The sequence below is a fragment of the Blennius ocellaris genome, assembly GCF_963422515.1.
Source record: "Blennius ocellaris genome assembly, chromosome: 5".
NCBI classification, from domain to species: domain Eukaryota; kingdom Metazoa; phylum Chordata; class Actinopteri; order Blenniiformes; family Blenniidae; genus Blennius; species Blennius ocellaris.
The window spans coordinates 12411357-12432945 of record NC_137654.1 but is presented as its reverse complement, the minus strand read 5'-3'; the positions used below and the strand labels follow the sequence as shown (position 1 = coordinate 12432945).

The 21589-nt window shown below is 40.8% G+C and overlaps 1 protein-coding gene across 1 annotated transcript in view; it reads left to right on the top strand.

Moving 5' to 3' along the window:
• celsr3 (cadherin, EGF LAG seven-pass G-type receptor 3) overlaps nt 1–21589 on the top strand; it is a gene marked incomplete at both ends in the record, with an annotated part of 119486 nt that overhangs the window by 33227 nt on the left and 64670 nt on the right. The window contains one exon of the mRNA XM_080496409.1: nt 18468–18690. Coding sequence (XP_080352535.1) covers nt 18468–18690 — 223 coding nt within the window. The remainder of the gene's footprint in view (nt 1–18467; nt 18691–21589) is intronic.

Here is a 21589-nt window from a genome sequence, read left to right as displayed (position 1 = left end):
GAAGAGTGAAAGAGCAGCCGGGAGAGGTGGCGAGAAAAGATGGTATGGCATTAAAAAAAATGAAGAAAGGAGATGAGACAGACATGACAGGAATATGAAAGACGAGCGAGGTGGGCGAATTCAGTGAGAGGAACCTGCAGGGAGAAAGCAGGGCGAGACACTTCCAAAGAGCTGTGAGAGGGAGCGAGAGAGAGAGAGAGAGAGAGAGAGACTGAGGGGTTGGAGAAGGTGCGAGGGGAATCAGATGGGTTCTGGGTCCTCTTGGTTGCGCTTTTCCCCGTGTAGGCGTTGGGTGTTGCGGTATCTGGTTGTTGCCCCGGGGCCAGTGGGGAAGAGAAGAGATGGAATAGGACGAATAAATAGGGAGGGATTGATTCTGCAACGCACAGAAATCTCCAGACATCTCCCAACTGAGGTTGCTCCATCCCTCATTCGGGTTTCCGTTTATCCATCCCCTCATACACTCGCTGCGGCTTTGAATTGGTTTTCCATGAAACTCTGTGGATTGGTCCCACAAGCAGGAACTAAGCCCGGGGTTTTTAATCGAGACTGGAAGCTTTCTTTTTTTCTCGCTGAGGGAGGAATATTTCTGGGCTGAAAACAGCCGCGTCGGACAGATCAGTCAGGTGTGATCAGAGAACAACTGCTGCTGTTTCTTGGGGCACATAAAACAAAGCCTCGCACAAGGATTGTCAGTCCTTCTGAAGAGCTGCAGGTAAAAATCTCCTAAAGGATGACTTAACATCTTCACCTTCTCCGCTCACAAAATGATTAAAGACATGACAATAAGCACGTGGTTTAATAGCTGCAACCTCGATATGACCCTACTCTAAATTCTATATTCAATCCTTGCAGGGTTAAATGAGGATTGCAAGATGAACGTGGGTTAAAGCTCTCTTTTTCTTTTTTTTTTTTTTACCCATGAGATGTTAAACCCTGCTGTGGAGAAAGGGTCAAGCTTTCTTTGTGGTGCCAACCTCAGAGATAGTGCTATGGATATGGTGTGAAACTGCATCAGCGTTTCCGTTCAAACCACAACTGGATCCTGAGTGTTAGCCCACAGGTTAAATGTAGTCGACATGCACTCGATGTTCACCCCACTGCAGTGCATACTTGGGTTAAAGTCAGTTTTTTTTCTATCTTAATATAGTGTAAACCAGATTTCAGATTGATCCGTGAACCTTCAGGCTTTTTAAAGTTTTCTGTGAGTTCATGTTCATGTCAAGATCAACTGCTGGTAGGTCACCACGGAGTCAGACCGTTGGCCTCCAACTGCTCAGGTTCCCTCAGGAAGGGCATCTGGAGTACAAGTTGTGTAAAAGCAAACATGATCTACTGTGAAAACCCTAAAACGAGCAGCTGAAACATGTTTGCTCACACAGGCCCAGTTTGACATTTGCTACTAATGAAAGTCCAATGAGGTGTAAGTGTAGAAGCAGTAGCGTTGCGCGTCTTCCCTTAACCTTTAGACTTCAGTGACTGAATCTTATTAACAGATTCTAAGTTGCAGATGTTACTTCTCATGCGTTTTTTTTTTATTTCTTTTTTTTACATGCTATAGTTTGTCAAATCAGTAACTACTGTGAGAATAATATCCAGCATTAAACGCAGCCAGTGTCATATCTGATCAGAAGCTCGACCCAGTGTGGGATTCTTGAAGAGGGGCAGGAGTGTTTTTTTGAGGAGGAGAGAATCATATGAAAAACGAGTAAGAATGTACAGTGTACATTTATTTATTTTATGTAAATAAAACACATTTTCAGAACTGCAGCTAATGCAAATGAAAAAAATCTGGAATACTAAACCACGTCTGCAACAGGTGACGTATAAAAACTCACTAATATAAGTACAATCCTTGTAATCACAACAATTATATATATTCTTTTAATGTGAATTAGGTCTGGCATTCATATTATTACATGGCGATAGAGCAAACTGTGTGGGTTTCACTATCGACGTGTGAAAGCTTGTCGAACTGCTTCGCTTGGATTTTTAAACTATATTTTATAAAGGCTGTATTATTATGCTATGGGGAATGAAGGAGCAGTAATTGGATTAAGGATTAATGATAATATGAAATTGGGGCAATATTCCTCCCAAATCACACTATATAAATTTAACAAACACACGTGAAATAATAAATATTAGCAAACTTTTTATTCTAACCCAATAAAAGTGCACATAGTGAGTCATTACTCCAGTCTTTAAATAAACAATAAAGCCTGAATGTGTTTCATGTCTTAAATAATGAGTATTATGAATTTTATGGAATGATTAATAACAAGATATCTGTGTTATACTGTTGTAGGTGTATATTTTTTATTTTTGAGAAATTTGAACTAGTCACTATTCCCTATATCGATTGCATTTTCTTTTCTGCCATTGCGAAATAATTCAAGATTGCATCTTCATTTAATTCCTCGTGACCTGACATCTGTGTCCTTCAGGGGACTTATTTCAGACTGGGAATACTGACAGCTGTCGTGATATTTTACACCAGAAAACCGCTTCCACCAAGAAAGTGGCTTGATGTTTTGAACCTGTCACTCAGTCAAGTGGTTCTCACATATTTGCCATCTGTGTGTCGGTTAAAATCAACTGCTCTCGGTTTACTTTGCTTTCAGAGATTCTGTGCTCTGTACATGAATGTATTGCAGACAATTTCCTTTAGCCTATATCTATAATGTAGTAACACAAACTAGGGATGTATGGTGGTGTTGCAGTCAACAGTCTCTCATCACTGAGATAATATCGTTGGTTTGATTCTGGGCCTTTCCTTCCAGGTGTTTGAATTCTGACCAAAGATATGTGTGTTCAGTGAATTGGCTTATCTCATTTGCCTCCGAGTGTGAATATGATTGTCTCTGTGTTTCCTTTATGATGGACTGGTGACATATTGAGGGTGTAATCTGCCATCAACAAGAGCTGGGAATGGGTTTCAGGTCAGCTCAAGGCAGCCGTCACAGGGAGACTGGTTTAAATAACAGAGAGAGAGAAAAAGAGGTTACACCAACTGTGTGTAGTTTGTGCTTTAGGATCCTTTTTTTTTTTTGTCAAGGCAACTTACTGCACAGCTGAATAAACTGTACCTAGAGTTCCATCTCTTGCTGTAAACAGAACTTCATGTGCTGAATTTATATCAGTCTCTAAAACTAGAACATTCACGTCATAGGGAAAAAAAACACGCTGAGCCTGCAGCATTGAGAGAATATGCAACGCTCATTAACCCCGAAAGCCCGAAGGAGACCTCAGAGGTATTAGGAGAAGCTCCCAGTGGACAGTGAACTTTAAAAGCACAGATAAAAGTAGACAGAAAGACAGAATTGTTCAACACAAAGTGAAGGAGAAGAGACTCACAAGCAATAGAAAAAAATACAAAATAAAGATGCACATTATGCAGATTGTGCTGCGATATAATGTGGAGGATACGCCTGCGACAGCTGAGAGATGCAAAGAGGAGATGAGAGACAGAGACAGGCACGGATACGGAGTAAATTAGTTTGCGAGGAGATAAAGTGGCGAGGAGAGAGGACGCAGGTAGAGCTGAAATGACTCGGCTGTGGTGAAGAGATGCTTCTATCCCACAGAGAGAGGCTGAGAAACAGAAGCAAGGGAAGAGACGGAGTGCGGTAGGCAGAGGTGGGATTAGTTTTGCCTGTGATTAAGCAGATATGCATGTTGCGCTGCGAAATTTAATCTGGCAGATACGGAGGAGAAACGAGCACAAAGGGCAAATTAGCTGTGTGTGGAGGCTGAAGTCGAGTCTCTTAAAGAAGAATAGAACAGTCGTGAGTGAGAGAGAAGGATGGAGGGACATAACTGTTAAAGAGCTGAAATAGGTTAAGGCTGCAAGATTGAATTTGTTTGGTTGGGAAAAGAGGAGGAGGGTGAGGGAATAAAGTGAGTGAATTTGTTTGGAGAATGAGATGAGAGAGGAGGAGGATGAATATAGAACAGTGATGTGTGTGTTTTTAAAGTTGGATGGTTTAATGGTTAGAAGTCTCACTTCACAGTTCAGCTTGCAGAGTTTGCACGTTCTCCTTGTACATACGTGTTTCTCCCGGTACTCTTGTTTTCTCAGACATACATTTTAGTTGAATTGGTGACTCTAAAATTAGTTTGTGTCAGTATGTCTGGGGATTTCTGCCTTCATTCATAGTCATCTGGGACTAATTTAGCCAAAGTTTGATTGAAAAGGAAGAGCATTAAAATAAAAGACACATAGCGATGAATAGAAGACGGATAGATCAAAGAAACAGAAGCAAATATAAAGGGACATCTAAGAAAATAAGTTTATTATTTGTCAGTTAATTTTAAAATATGTTTGGTCTCATGCTCAAAAGAAAAAAGATCAAATGAAATATAATATATTGTGAGTATTTCAAAAACATTATGAAATATTGAAATAATTTACATTTTGAATTAAATTATGATGGAAATTAACTTTTGCCATTATGTATATTTAATATGGTCATTTTGATTAAACCTCAATGGAGAAAGCATGATGGTGTAGTGGTTAGGACTTTCACGTCACACTGAGAAAAACCCAGGTTGAGACTATATTTTTGGTGTTTCTATGTTGCGTCTGCATGGTTTCCCTGTCCCCCCCCCCCCTTTTTTTTTTTTCTTGTCTGTGTAATGATTTCTCCTCAGTAACCCAAAAGGTTTATCGAGTGTCTCCCTTAGCTGCAGGACATATTTGCAAATGATATTATATTATTAGAATCAGTTGATACTGGAGAGACACAATTCCCTGGGTGCATCAGCTTCCTTGTTTGACTTAATGACATAGATGTTGGGTAAATTGATGACTGTAAATTGCCTGGTTGTGTGGATGTGTGTGTTGGTGCATTTCTCTCTCTGCTCGATGGATTGGTGGATCTGGGTGAAGCGAGTTTGAAAGATGGGTGAAGGGGTGTAAGTCAATTTGCATGAAGAGAAAAGAAAAACCTCAATCGGTTTCCCATTTGACCAACAAAAACATAAAAATCGTACCATTTTCCTTGTTTTTGCAGGTCTTTATGCGTCTTATAATTCTCAGATATTTAAAATGATGGCATCATGTAAATGCCTTTGATGTTTCATGTGCAGCTCCAGAGGGGAGAATTGCGTTCATGTCGCTCCAGGTCAAAATGTGTTCATCAGAGATTTTTAATTCAGATTTCAACTCCTCATTACTTCACTTATGTTGCATCAAGTCTCTTAAGTCACAAGTTAAAAAACCTAAAGAATTACTGAAAAGCATTGCACTTAGTAGAAACTTTGGGCCTCATTCACTGAGGTCCTGAAGAAAGTACGCTAAATTCCACTTTCAGTTTGTATGTGTAACACAGTAAATGACTTCACACACAAACAGGAACACTGAAATGAGCGTTTAGTGTGCGTTTAGCCCTGTTTACATGAGAAAGATCTGGAAACAATATTGCTTCCGTTTCTGTTTGCTTGTATTCTGCAGGGAGTGGATGGATTTGTGCAGGAAATTATCACACAAATGAGAGGATTACATAATTCACAAAGAGATAAACAGGCACAAAAACGAAAATTGAGGTGCAACGCAAGAGATTTCGTACAATACATTCTGCAAATAGAAGCAATGGCGAGTCAGCTGAGGAAACACCTTTGATCACATTTCTGTTAAAGGTGGGGCCTTTTTTAGTTGTATTTCTTTTCTTTCACATCTCCTCTAAATGGATCAAAATTGATTCTGCTGGTAGTAATCAGGTGTCATCTTTAGAATAAAAAAAACAACTTTTTATTTTGCAAAATAGAGACAGTCATTAACAACAACATAAAAAAATAAGAAGGCCTCCATCAAAGTCTTTCCCGAATTGAACCGGTGCTAATCACTAAACCGTTTTGTAGCTGTTTATTATATGTAATGTTTGATATTTATATAGTATGGTGTTCGGCTGCAAGGTGGTGTTGTGTCTCGTACTCTCTGAGTGCCTCTCTGGTTGATTATGGGCTCGTGTGTGTGTGTGTGTGTGTGTGTGTGTGTGTGTGTGTGTGTGTGTGTGTGTGTGTGTGTGTGTGTGTGTGTGTGTGTGTGTGCCCTGTGATGGACTGCTGACCTGCCTCCGCCCAGAGTCCGGAGGGATCAGATCCGGCCCACCATGACCCACTCAGTTGAATGAAACAGTATATGAGACGAATGGTTATTACTGTAATGCAATACATGGAATATATGCCAAACGTTGGTATTGTGCTGTAAATAAATAAGTCATTTTGTTGCTGCATGCAACATTTATGAGATTTTTATGACACATGGAGCCTGATCGGTCACAGCAGACAACACATGACCACAACAGTCGTACCACAGAAACATGCATGTTTGAAGAGGAGAGGGAATCGCCTCTCACCACTAGTTAAAAGTTGTTTATCATTTAAAATGAGATTAGTTTAGTTAATACATAAAAGTGGAAGTGTCACGCTAATGAAAGGTGGACCAAAGAAATTCAGTAGCAATGATTCAGACCTAACTAATGTAAAATAATGATTTGGAATTTTAGATAATTAAGCTTGAATGAGATGTTTTTCACCCTAAAGGATTCTGCAACAGCACTGTGGATAGCAGCTGTACGATTTACTGTTGCGCACGTGTTCACACTGAACGGTCCAGAGAAATAGTTTCCCCATAAAGAATAAATCTAACGGCAAAATGCACAAATACAATTTTTTCCACACAACTGAAATCTGACCTTCATTCTGTATAAGCATGGCTCATTCTCAGTGTGGCACACTTGCAGTGCTCACCTCGGCTATATGTGATGGAGCAGAAGAATTACATTAAGCCAACTGAATGTATGCCCAAAGGCAAAAATTGAACCATGAAATCAGAACTAGTTATTAACCGAATGTAAGCTAATTACATGCTCTGAGACATACAAGTTCCTGTTCTATATGAAACCAAGGAAAACCGTTTTTCTTATTTGAATCTGGTGAATAATTCCAAAATAGTAAATATTGGAAATTCATTTATTTCTGTCAACACATTTGAGAAAAACTAAATGTAACGCAATAATTAAAGCTTAAATCGAGCAGTGAATGGGTTATACTTTGTGTTTTTATCATCGACAGTGTTCACCAAAAATTACACGGCTAATTATGGTGAAATGAATTACAATGTGGCTAAAAGACTGTAAGAATTTACTGTGTGGAGAGAAACATCCACTGGGAGACAAATGAAAACCCAATTAGTTTCAGAACGATGACGCCCGATGTGAACAGTGAACGAGACACTCTTTAGTGGAAAGACAGTGATAATATTTAAAGAAAGAAAACTGACAGGAGGTTAATAAAGGTAGAATTAGAATCACTTTGCGTCACAGGGAGGAAGTCATGTGGCGATAAATCGGGCAAACGACAGAGTTAAAAGACAGGGGACGTTAGAACAGATGGGATGAGTAAGAAATGAGAGTTAAAGTGATCCGCTGGCGGTGGACGAGGGAGAAGAGAGCTGACGTCTGTGGTGAAGAGGAAAAACCAGCGAGGGAAGGAGATAATGGCACCGGATGAGGTCAGAGGATGACATTAATTTTAGAGGTCATTAATAGAGTAAATGATTGCATGTGGAAGACAAGAGATTACAGAAAAGTGTGTGCGTGTGCGTGTGTGTGCGTGTGTGATCATTTCCCTTGTGGAGGCTGAGCTAAAACATCGTGGGGTGCAAACAGCATGAGCCACCAGGCTCTGGAACAAGCACAAGTACAAGAAAATGAAGGAAATAGATCGGTCAAAATGCATAATGGATTTGGAAATGTGCATGTTGTATGGAGAAAATACACTGCAGGGGACTGTATCTGCTGAGCTGAGTTGGATAAATGCATTCAGCAGTGGAGGAGGAAGGAAAGAAGCGTCTAAATTAGTTTTGGCAAGATAAGGTGAAGAGTGTGGGGAGGAAAAGGAAAGGAGGTGAGGAATAATTCACATGCCTCAGGTCTCTCACTCGAGTGGTTCATGTACAGTCTAGTTTTCTTCTTTTAAGCCGAAATTCACATCAGATGACTTATTGAAGTCATTTTTGTTCTTATAAAAATATTAAAGTTGATTGATAATAAACCTATATTTCACTTCCAATCGTTACACCTTGCAAGGCCCTGCCTCTTTACCCAGTCATGTTATTGACCTGTATTCATCTTTTTAATAAGTGGCATCGGCGCATCAAATGTTTGGTCACTTTTTCAAACATTCTTACTGATTAATTTTTCAATTGTTTTCTTCACTCCAACTTTTTTTGTGAGATATGTTTGGTGAAATTTGGTCATAGTTCTGTCAGTTTGGGGCTTTGCCCAGTTTCCGTGTCTTTTATTCTGCCATGTTTCCTGATTATGTTACAGTCCCTTTGCCTGCCTCTGTGCTCACCCAGGTGTATTTTGTTTTCTAATGTGTACAGTATTTCTTTTGTGTGTTTTTGCCAGTTGTTTTCTTCAGAGTTTGTCAGTCCAGTTCATCTGCACTGTCCTGTGCAGTAGCCTACCGAGTGTAGTCTGGTACAGTCCAGTCTGTCTGTACTCTTTTGTCTTTTTTCCCTGTCATTTCCCTCCTAAATGTTCGATTAATGTTTAGACTTTGGTTGTTGTTCTTTTTGTGAAGAAGTTCTATGTTTTGTTTTTGTTTTTTTAATTGTTTAAATTGAGCTAATATTTCATGAGGTAATGTCTAAGTTTCAATATGTGGTTCATTGTATATTGGGAGTGTATAATGGGTTAATGAGGTTTGAAAACCATTCTAATCCACTTTCATTCACATCCAACATGGTGTCCAAACAGTGTTTGGAATAGGTGGAAACATAAACAGTAGGATTGTTGGTTAGTATTTCATGGAAACATCATTCACGCAACTCAAACACTTAATATGAAATTCAAAACAATGTTGGCATTTGTTTGCATTATTTCTTCTTTTTCATGTTTGGTGGTGATGGGGGGGGGGTTTAAAGGGTGTTTGCGAAAATGATTGTAGAAATCAAAGAAGGACCAGGAAATGAAAGAGGAGGTGGACTAAAAAGGAAGTGCTCCAGAGTGTGGACATAAAGCTGAAGGGAATCAAATATCAGTGTGGAAGGTTATTGTTATCAATGTCCAGGATCTGATCTTCTAAAAAAGGTAAACAGAAAAGGAAAAAAATAAAACAGGCAAGAGAGGATTGGAGGTAGAAAGTGGAGGGAAGATGAAAGTGGAAATGGGGTTACTGGAAAGAGGGGAAAAAAGATTATAGGGAAGGAAAGGTGAGAAGGCACTGAGGCAGAAAGAGACTTGTAGGAAAGAGAAATACTATGAATATGAAGCAATAGAAGTATAGACATACACAAACACAATGACATGAACTGTATAGATAGTGTACAGGAGGGTAATGATAAAGGTAATGTTGGAGTATATTCTGGATCCATAGCGAGTGAGAAGCAAATAATATAGTGAAAAACAAAACAGAAAGTTGGTAGAAAAAGAGAAGAGAGAACATATGAGGTTAAAAAAAGTGTGAGATTATCCAAGTATGAATGTAAGAATACATTCAACACAAATATATTTGCATCTCAAAGTGTGATTTTGGTAAAACATGGACGAGTACAAGCTTGGTTATACTTTCCTAGACGGGGGCTCACCCGAGTCAGCGTTGGGAGCTGCAAACTGTCTTTCTGCTCAGAAGGATGTCTTCAATGATATCTTCACTGCTCGTGTTCCAACAGATTCTGTGACTCTTTCCTCGCTGGATTTTATCAATGTGTTCGATACAGCGGACTACAACATTTTAGTGTCTTGGTTACAGCACCTCCAGGGCATCGTTTGGAATTGTTTAGGTCTGCTTTGTCAGAAAACCTTGTGTTAGCCTTGGTGATCTTTAATTTGATTTCTTTCTCTTTCTGTCATATGGGGTTCCACAGGGCTCTATTTTAGGCTCGCTGACAGGGACACATTTCCAGTTGGTTCAGAATCCTGTGACTCATTATTTAACTTTAGCACGTAAAAGGGGGAACATAACGCTGGTTTTGACCAACATCAACTGCTTCCTCCTGCACTTTAGAGATCATTTCAAGATTTTTGTATTGACAGATCCAATCCAAGTCTCTGTTGTTGTTGGGTTATTTTTTTTTTATTGCAATGTATTAATCCCCAGAGGGGAAATTCTTTCCCCCAACTCACCCATCGGTAGCAGCCACACAGTTGTGCTCAGGCGGAGCTGATGGGAGCCGAGGGTCTTGCTCAGAGACACACGGTGCATGTTGTTTGGACTGTGGGAGGAAACCACACACACACACACACACACACACACACACACACACACACACACACACACACACACACACACACACACACACACACACACACACACACACACACACACACACACACACACACACACACACATAGGGAGAACATACAAACTCCACACAGAAAGGCCCCGGGCTGTGTTTAACCTCAGGACCTTCTCGCTGTGAGCCGAGAGCGCCAACCACTGGGACAGCATGCGGTGGTTTGACGAGACAGATTGGCGCCTCTTCCAGGACAGTTTTGTTCAGGTGTCTGTTTATGTTTGACACCTGAACATTTTTGTTTTTGGACTGTGTAGGGAAGTACCCACTGGAAGCCCATGGCAGCAAAGTGACAACATGAAAACGCCGCACGCATAGACGTTGTCCAGAATTCAAACTCTTGTCTTGCGGTGAGGGAACCGTGCTTACCACTGCCTCACCGTGCTTTAAACAGGGAAATTAATCAAATCTCTCTATGCAATGTTTCAAGGGGAAACGAGCTTAACTGTCTTGTGTGGCCTGCTCCTCATGTCTGCTTGAGGCTCTCAGCTTGAAGCTGCAAATCCAGCCGTTAATAGAGCTACACCGTGGGTTTATGGGTCGGCACGATCTTTGGATTAGTAAGCACAAAGTGTGTATTTGGAATAACAGTTTCTCAGTTTCAGCTGCATCAATTTTATTTTTGCATTGACTCCACCTGCAAAATAAAAACATAGCGTCTGACAGTGTCATAATGTTGTGCTGTTAACTCGGTGTTGCACTCAACTCCACAGAGAGACATGAAGGAGGGACATCATTGACTTCTAAGTCCTGCTGCTCAGCAGGCAGTGAATAATGGAACAGCTAATAAGACTGCGTGACGGGACCTTCCCATTAGAGGACATGTCTCGGAAAACGTGACCCCCAGAGCGATCAGCGCGTCAGTGTCACCTGATGACATCATCCCGGCTCTCATGCCTAACCTCTGATTTCCAGGCGAAGGTCACAAGTGTCCGTTTAATGGAAACCGACTTCGCCATCAGTGGAATATCAAAGTGTTTTCTCTCAAGACACTTTGAGCAGCGTGATTGAACGTAAGCTGTGTGGTTGAAGAAAATTGCTTTGCAATTGGTTCTACTCTAAGCTTTGTGTCTCATCTTTATAATTGTTCTAGTTTTGATTCACCTTCTCATGCTTTTATCTTGTATGGTTCTAGTCTTTATTTCTAAATAGTAATATCAATATTTTCTATCTCTGTGGAACACTAAACTGGAATTTCAGTGAGTTGAGTTGTTGAATCTTGTCTTTTCTGCTTTAATTAGCCAAGCCCAGCTAATGGGGACAGATCCATCAAACAACCCGAACAGATCACAGGATTAACAAAAATACATACAATTGCATGACTAAAGTCAAATTAAAGTCACTAGTTACCTGAACAAACATGCCTTTGAACTTCTAAAGGATGCAGGAGTATTCCCATATCAACCACACATGCATAAGCAGCAAAAGAAAAAAAGAAAGAAAAAATCTCCGCACAGAAAGACACTCATGTCCAAAATTAAACTGTGGAAAGCACAGGACCCCCAAGTTAACCAGAAATTAGTAAAAAAAAAAAAAAAAAAAAAAAAGCCATTATGTCATTCACACCAGAGGGTTTTTCCTGAACTCCATCACAGAGAAGAGAACGCCACTTGCATAAGAGCTGAAATATGTAAAATTAATTTGAAGACAGATGCAGTGCTCATTTATTAATATCAACATGTCATAATTTCGCATTTTACTGAATATGCAGCTTTCTGACTCATTACACATCACTCAACCTCTGCACTAGCCTCTGAGGCATCTGTTCCTGTGGGGGTGTACAAGGGAGGAAAAAAGAAGGCGCACACACCCAGAAAAAAATGAGTGAGAGCGAGTTTTACAGGCGTAATACAAGAGGAAGGGAAAAGGGGGGAAGGAAGTGGGAGCTCGGTGGCCTCTGGGGATGCACCATGTGGTTGGGGTAGTGGTGGTGGTGGTGGTGGTGGTGAAAATGGGGGTGGGAGATTGGGCGGAGCAAGCTAAGATGCCGGGGGAGGTTGAAGAATAACTAGCTTTGATGAATAAAACATCGGCGTGAATGAAGGGGTGGTGTGAATGCATTAAGTCAGGCATGGAGGAAGAAAGAGGGGGGGAGAGATGATGGCAGGAAGGGAAAAGAGAGGAAAAGCAAAATGCGATTTTATATATAGAGATGTAAAGTAGAGGGGAAGAGACAAAAGGGAGGAAGGATCAAGAAGTGAGAAGAGGGAGAGAGGAAGAATAAAATACCAAAAGGCTATTGAAATTAGTTCTCTGCTTTCAAACTACAAAGACAAAAAAAGACTCAAAACTTTTGCGATTGGAAATGTGGGTGGGTCATATGAACTTCCATTCACCCATCAGTCTATAAACACTTTATCAAGTTCAATCAAGAGTCACACTGGCTGGACCCACATCCAGTTGACACACGCTCACTAACAATTTAGAGGTTCAATATAACCACCATGTGTTTTCGATCATGTAAGAAACCCAGTGTAACATGTAAATAAAAACAGCAAAAAAACATGGATGAACATGCAAACTGCACCACTCTGCTGTCATTTGCTGGTCACAAAATATCGATCATTGTGTTTGCTGGAAATTGAGGAACATTTTACAAGAATGTTTCTTTAAGAGACCCATGAAAGCAAAGAAAAGAAAAGAAAAACAAACATGATGCAGTCTGGTAAAAATTGGGTCTAAGATGAGGAAGAGCTTTTTCATCTGGACTGGAAGACATCATCTACAATTTGTTTATCAGATGTTATATTGCAATCCATATCTCGTGTTTAATTAGTATTTTGAGGCTTTGATAAAGGTCTCATTCTCTGTCCTCATTGGAAAAGAGAAAGACCCAACAGTATTTTACTGTATTTTAAGGGCGGCAAGGCTCAGTTTGTAGAGCCACCATCTCCCAAGTGAAATGTTGTAGGTTCCATTCCCATCGCCACCTGTCCACATGCCAAAGTTTCCTTAAGCGAGACACTGAACCCCACATTGGTCCCAGTGGAATGACAGCACCTTGCCTGGTCACAGCCTACATTAATGGGTGAATGGGTTAATGCAACTGATGATGTAAAGCACTTTGGGGATGCTCACACAATTGAAAAGCGCTATATAAGTGAATTCCATTTATCTTTCATCCGAAGGTGTCATTACAATTGGCTTCATGTTGAGAATGTAGTCATTTTACGTAGTAATTGTTTGGTTTTTGCGAAAGTAAGGTCATTTTCAACACATATTCTCTAAGCCACAATCAAGAAAAACTTAAAATTTAAATGTTACTATTGCACTATTTCATCAGTCCGGCCCACTCGAGATCTATCTGGGCTGTATGTGGCAAATTTGATTGTGATTCTAATGAAAAAGCACAACTGAGTTTCGAATGGTGCTATACAAATAATGTTTATATTATTATTATTATTATTGTATGCTTGGGTGTGTATCGGTACGTGTGCTTCTTTGTTTTCATTGCATATATGCGTCAAGCGGTGTGTCTCGTCTGCGTGGGTTTGTACGTTTACTTTCTGGTTTTGGGAACCATCTGTGTGAACAGACAAAGTGTTTCCGTGTGAAATCCTAAGTGCTATCCTGGTGTCGGACACCCGCTGTTCAGTGGTTGTTTGACCTTTATGTTCATGTGAGTTGGAGTTGGCGAATGAGCAATTACACACTTTGTCCTTGTCCATTTCTGTGTGTGTGTGTGTGTGTGTGTGTGTGTGTGTGTGTGTGTGTGTGTGTGTGTGTGTGTGTGTGTGTGTGTGTGTGTGTGTGTGTGTGTGTGTGTGTGTGTGTGTGTGTGTGTGTGTGTGTGTGTGTGTGTGTGTCCTGTCCCTGCTGATCAGTGTGAGTACTTCAATGAAGTGGACGCCTTCACACCGTCTGGGCAAAGGATGGGAATAAAAAGCCCATCGTTGAGTCAGAGTGAGATCACGTCTGCTCTGCTTTTCTACCTCTAATTAGTGTGTGCATGTGCGTTTTAGATACTGAATGTGTGTGCATGCATATTTTCTTCCGTGTGTGGTTTTGTGTGGCCTGTCAATTTATTTTCTCCCAGTACACAAACTTGAGCACAAGTGGGTGTGCATAATGAACGAGTGTGTGTAGGTGTCTGTGTTCAAGTCTCACATACGCATAATTCATGAGCATTAATGTGCATTTATTTCTTTTAATATTAATGAGAGGGTCTGTACAGATGAGCAACTCCAACAGACAAAGGCAGGGAGACTGCGAGTGATTGTGTGTGGTTTTTAGGCCTAATTGGTTCCCTGTTGTGTGCACTTAACATGGAGGTATATGCCTAAAGTGAGAGGGGCAGGAGGATGAGAGAAAGCTGTACAAGAACAGACAGATGTGATCATTTGAATGTCTTTAGGCCATTGTAAGCTGAGCTGGACTTCTGACTGGGCATCTCACTGTGTGTGTGTGTGTGTGTGTGTGTGTGTGTGTGTGTGTGTGTGCGTGCGTGTGTGCGTGCGTGCGTGCGTGCGTGCGTGCGCGTGCGTGTGTTTCCTTGGGCTGATATGATGGTGCGAGAGTATGTTTGTCGGCCAGAAGTGACAGATATCAGCGGCCGGAGGAGTGGTGATGTCTAATAGGACTATTGTTACGTAGAAAATTAACTGATACAACGACAACTTAATTTAGATCCATATGAATTCTTGAAATTGAAAAATAACAGTAATCAGCAGTGCCTATTATGCAATTATCTCACATTAATGATTCAATAAGACTGTGGTGTAAGAATTTTCTTTAATAAATTTGACTTATTTGAAATATTTCATGTTCTATATTGTTGCTTTTAATCTTAAACAATGGATTTATTTATTTACTTATTGCACATTTTTAGTTGGGACTACCTTTTTTGTCATCGTATACCAAAATACTTATTGATTTTGTATCTCATATGAGTTATATTATGTGACATACACTATGCTATTCTAGGTTACGTTATCTTACATTGTTTTCCTGTTCTACATCACGTTCTGCTACATCATGTTCTGCTACACCTCGTTATACTACATCACGTTATACTTTGTTACATCACATTACTTTTGTTACACTCACATGTTACATGCATGATTTTGAATGTACTATCTTACATTTAATAATAAAAAATATAGTAAGTAGCTACAAATACATCAGCTTGTGCAGAAATATATCCTATAGTGTTTTTGGAGTACATTTTTGTTTAATTCAAGAGATCAGCGAACTTAATTAACCAAATTCTAGCAACACAGAGTATCTAATTACGCTCCTGGTCTGCCTTTTCCTGTGTTTTCAACAAATAAAGCATTGGTGTTTAAAGGACTACTGAACAAAGGGTAGTTCAAACAGATTCCACCTTAAATTCTTGCACAAATAGCTAAACACTGTTTGACTTTACACTTCATACTGTCAGTGTATGTTTTCGTCACATGTCACAAATGATCAGTATCAGTGTTTGAAACCTGCGCTTTCACAGCTCCTTTGCCAGCATGTGGTCCTGACTCGCCCTCCAGCGCCTGTGTGTTTGTCCACCCGTGTGTGTGTGTGTGTGTGTGTGTGTGTGTGTGTGTGTGTGTGTGTGTGTGTGTGTGTGTGTGTGTGTGTGTGTGTGTGTGTGTGTGTGCGCGCCAGGGCTTTTTCCTGTATGTGTGTGAGAAATTGGCCGTGCAGCTGCATGTGCTGTGTGTCAAATAAATACGCATGTCCAAGCGATCATGAGTAACAGTGACTAGCAACATCTGTGTGTGTGTGTGTGTGTGTGTGTGTGTGTGTGTGTGTGTGTGTGTGTGCGTGTGCGTGTGCGTGTGCGTGTGCGTGTGTGCGTGTGTGCGTGTGTGCGTGTGTGTGAAGACTCTGCCAGTGGGATCTTTGGCATCTAAAAGCAGCACAAACAAAAAGTGCCAGCAGAAACAGTTACATGATAAAACTCGACAGCCTGGAGGGCAGGGGTAATGATCTGTGTGCGCGTGTGTGTGTGCGCGTGCCTGTATGTGTGTGCGTCTGTGTGTGTGCGTGCGTGCACACTCGGAGCCCTTAGCAGGTTGCAAAGTGGGTCCTTAAGGAGCCATCTGTCTTCAGGCTACACTGAAGCCCTGCCTGCTCTGGTTACATGGAGGCCACTGGGTGTGGGTGTGCAGCAGCTAAACGCCAGACAATGTGTGTCCAAATATGCTCAAGGAAAGGTGAAAACCGAATAGATTGTGTGCATACCTGTTTTTTTTTTGTTAATGTGTGTGTTGTGTGGGTGTTTATGCCCCCCCGAGACCGTCCAGACAGGCGCTTGTTTGACTGGCAGCCAAATTTGTGTTTATTCTTGTCTGCAGATTTCTTCATGGTGTTTTTGTTTGTTCTCAATTTTCCAGAAACAGAATCAAATTCAGCAGGAAAACATTCTTTCTTCCTATATCACCTGCAAAGATATGCCTCATTCTCTGTACTGTCAGTATAAACTGGGGGGGAGAGGGGTGTCCACATTGATTTGAGGAATAATAAATGTCAGTCCTGTACAACTACTCTTCAGGAATCAGTATCCTGCTGCTTCCACTATCCAATCAAGAGCTAATTTACATTTTAAAGCATCTGGTGAATGCAGCTCAGGGAAACCTGCAGCACTCTCCTTTAACATTTGACGTGCAGAAAAAAAAGCACAGGCTTATTGATTGGGGCCTTTCGAGACCCTCACTTTAAGTAGCCTCCTTCAAAATCTGCAGAACGCTCTCAGGTAACACAACACAACCTTTACTGAGTGGACTGAAGCTTCACACATTAGCAGCAAGGACTGTAAATAGCTGATTGCAATGCTGAATATATCACTTTGATGACTGATTATAAAGGCATGGTCAGCCTCTCTGCTGCTATGTTTGGTAATTTTGTTGGAAAATGATTAACTGAGGACTGAGTGAAAACTAAAGTGTGACTCACCTGGAGCTGGAGGGAGCTACACACCCCTTCTTGTTTATCACAGAGAGAATAAAGTCCACATCCCTTTCCTTGTGGCATTAACCCTGAAAAAAATGTACTTGTATTTCTTTTTTTTCCCCCAAAACTCCCATCAAATACACCCCATTCTCTGGTTTCTTCACCAATCGCCCCGAGTAAAGCCATTACCAATCAGGCCGACATGTCAATTAAGTGTTGTTTTTTTTCTGCAGCACTTATTGAACTAAATGTAGTAGTTTCCAATTTAATGTAGCCGTAACTGTTCTGTGCCAATCTTCTGTACCGTTTTATCGCGCTGAGGGTTGTGGAGCACTGGAGCCAATGTGAGCCAACACCTGCTCAAGATCACCAACTAACCTTACTTGCATGTTTTTGGACAGTGAGTGGAATCTTATTGTTTATATTTCAACATTAGTGGCCATTTCTCCAGGCGTTCAAATACATTTCAGTGTATCAGAGCAATTGACAGCCGTCAGCAGCCTATATCTTCTTTTGTTTATAAGCTTGTTTCTTGAGCTATCAATAAAACAGCAATATTGGATTCTTTTCAATGATTTATTGGTTAATTGTAATTTTTGGAACACTTATAATTACAATCGATGCAGTCTGGAGTTTTATTTTTCTATTTCTGGAGAACATTTGCGTTAGTCACAGACTCTCCCTGCACGCCTAAATGTTTGAGGCTTCATATATGCTGTTACACATATAATCTCTTTGTGTTCATACAGTCAGTCATGAAGAACCAGTTATAGTTGTTGAGTCTATTTAGGCACATGCTTGGTGTTACAATTGAACAGTCGCGTGAAATTGAAAACACACAAAACATTTCTGTTGGATATTTGTCATGTCATTCAGCTTAAAGTATGCCATGCTGGTTGTCTAATCAGTTAATGAGTTGGAGGCCATCATATTCTATTAGTGTAATTTCAGTCCGGGGTGTACAAAGCCTGCTAGAATTTAGAGTAAATCTCGTTCAGCCGAGCATGCATGTGTTTGTTTTAGTGGACTTGCCAGTGAGTGCAGTGAGGTCAGTGTCTGGGAATTCTAATGACCTCAAAGTCTCTCTGAAACCAAATACTGATAATTTATTGATACAGACAATGAGGGTGGAAATGTCTTCAGAATGTTTATCTTTATCCAAATCTGTACAGCAGGCAATTACAGGAAGAGTGTGAGTGGTTTTGTGGCTTCAAGGGAATGTTTTTGCAGATTTTCTTTTCACAGGCTTATGGTTATTCTTTTTTTTTTTTCTCAGGTGACCGCTGTGAGTTTGACCGACGACAGGGAAAATGTGTCCCAGGTGTGTGCCGCAACGGCGGGACGTGCCGGGAGCTCTCAGGAGGCGGTTTCCGCTGCGAGTGCCCCGCAGGAGGCTTTGAGCGTCCGTACTGTACCGTCACCGCCCGATCCTTCCCGCCCAAGTCTTTCGCCATGTTCCGTGGACTCAGACAAAGATTTCACCTCTCCATCTCGTTAACGTATGTACAACTTTCCTCCATTTTATTTTCCAGCATACTCTTGCCTTATTTTTCTAAGTTTTTTTTATCACCCACTGTGAGGATTTTGTTTTTGTGCTCAGGTTTTTCATTATGTCTTCTCTCCCTGGTCCTTTATTTCAGCTCCCATCGCTCATCAGACACGGATCCATCACCGCACTCCTTTGATTCTCCGCTCTCTCTTCCTCTTACAGAGTCCCTCTCTCCTTTTCACTTTAATCTATTTATTTCATCTCCATCTCAGAGATCGATCCTATTATTCATGGTTTCTCTCTCCACTGCCTCCACCTCTTCCCAGTGAGAAGAGCGATTTCTCCTCTCACTCCTCTTTCATCCGCCAATTTACTGGTTTCCCCACCATCTCTGCTTTCACTTTTGTTCTCGTCTTACATCTGATAACCCTTTTAGTCTTACATTTTTCAGTTATGGTTTCACAGCGAGGTGACCTCATGATCCAACGACGGCGGGGTCAAAACTGTCATTATCCTGAAAAGTAATACCCCACTTACCAGCCAAAAAGCAGGTTGTTTGATCAATTTGTTGAATTAGCTAATGCGGTGAATAAACGCATGATCGCAGTGGAAGTTTTTAAATGCACCACATTTCAATTTAAAGGATATTTATTGGAAAATTGCCCCTGCTTGGTCCCAAAAGTTTTTGCGGCTCATTTTGGCTCCTGTAAAATTGTAATAGTAAAAGTAAGTGACTGTCTTATGACGTAAATCCTGCGTGTTTACTCGTCTCCTTCCACTTTCTCTGCCGCTCCGTCTTGGCATGATGCAGAGTGCCGGTCTAAGGGAGAGCTGAAGTGGCCCTTAAGAGTGGTCAGGGAGTGATGTGGGGATGGTTGCCAGGGGTGATGTCGTCTAATGATAGTTGCTAAGGCGATGTGGTCCGTGCAATCGTTGCCAGGCTGATGTGGCCACCATGGAGCAGTTGCTATGACACTTTACGGTCACGGTCTTCTGGTCAAATGAGCATCGTCTGTCTGAACGTGCTGTTCGTTCTGCTGTCTGGACAATGACGATAAGTCGAGCAATGTTTTCTAACACTGTGAACTCCTGTGTTGAACAATGGCGAGAGTAGTGGTGAATGGCGATGGTTTGATTTGGCACTTAATTGGTCATTCCTTTAAATGATCAATAATGTACAAGTAACATCAAATTGCATTTCCTTGGAATGTGATGTACTTATTGTATTAATTCCCAAATTCACAATTCCCAAGTCCAACATAGGACAACGAAGGAGCAGAAAGTTAACAAGGCCCTCTGGAACAGCTGAGTGGAACACGAGTCAGCTATACGCCTGAATGTTTGTCTGAAACAGGTCTCTCTTGAGAATGAAATGTCACATCTCAATTACGAAAACCTGTATCACTAAAGGTTATTGCAGAAACAGAACAATAACAATGAAGAAGACTAAAAACTAACAAAGCAGACAGAGGATGACTAATTCCTGGCGTGTGCTTTTATCTCAGTTTTTCCCGTTTTCCTCAGAGCTCCACAATTTTCCCAAAAAGTTCTAATGATGTCAAACTTTGGTGACTACACCAACTCAGTCCAGTGTCTAAAATGGACAATGTGAGACCAGGCAAATCCTCGAACCAGCCCTCTCAGGGCGTCTGTGATCCGACAACATGATCTGACCGGTCAGCACTGTGTGGGTCACTGTGCTTAATGCACACTTCTTATTTTACTCAGTCTCCTGTTTACTGTGCTGGATTTCAACATGAGGGTCACTGCTACAAACAACAGCAGGCGGTATTTGGTTTTTTTTTTTTCATTTTGACTGAGAAGCTGATTTTTAGAAGTTTTTCTTGTTGGTAGTTAAGATTTTGAATATGGTGTGGAAATATGGAAATATGTGTCAGGAAATTTAAAGTTTTTTGGTTGAGTTTGAGTGATTTGCAGTCCAGCTGAAGAAAACCTTTGTTTCTGAAAACCATTTTACTTCCTTGAGCTGGGCTGAAAATCATCATGTTCTATTAAGATATCATCAACTTTTACTTTGTAGGTGTTATGAGGGAAAATTGCTTCATATTATTTTCACACAGTTACTGATTTCATATAATGAATTTTACATACTACAATCACTCTAATACCAACAGATATTAAAATGTGTTTCCAGTCATTTACCCCTTCAGTCTCCTTGCAGCCACGCCTCATTGCCACAGCTCATATTCTGCACTTACTCTTGCAAAGTTTATGTTACACTGCTTCTCGGCTATTCGTGGTGGCTTGTCGAGACCCGATGTGCAGACTCTGGGTTAGGCTACCTGTTGGAGCTGTACAAACAAGACTCTTATGCTGTTGAATAAGGTTGGATTTATTTCAGACAATAACAGCAGCCTCAAATAGCATAGTTTTAATGTCATTGTGATTGAAACGTGTCATAACATCCTCTTGTCCGCAGTGCTGCACTGCAATAATATATCTGTTGGTCTCACCAGTCTGGCTGCTGTTCAAGCCAATGCTGATATTTTTAACTCAATAAAGCAGAAAATGAGAAGCAATATTCTTTTCAAAGGATTTACAGCAGCTTCAGGGCTGCACAGCTGAATCTGACCCATGACATCTAAGATATTTGTGACTGTTGGCGTTGAGTTGCATCCAATTTTTTTTTTTAACACCAGTGAACCTTGCTGAGAACCCCAAAGAAAAATCTAGACTGCTCAAAAAATGTCAGGTGCTTCATGTGAGGGCTGAATGTTTAACTAGAAAAATATATATTAAAATGAGTAAAAAAAAAAAAAAAGAAAAAGAAAATGATGGAAGGCAGGAGCATCTGTTTGGATTGTGGTCTGTGTTATAGCAGAAGGAACCCTTTTGTCAAGAGGGACTTTATTCGTCTTTCCTGCAGAAAACGGCTGCAGTATGAGTCT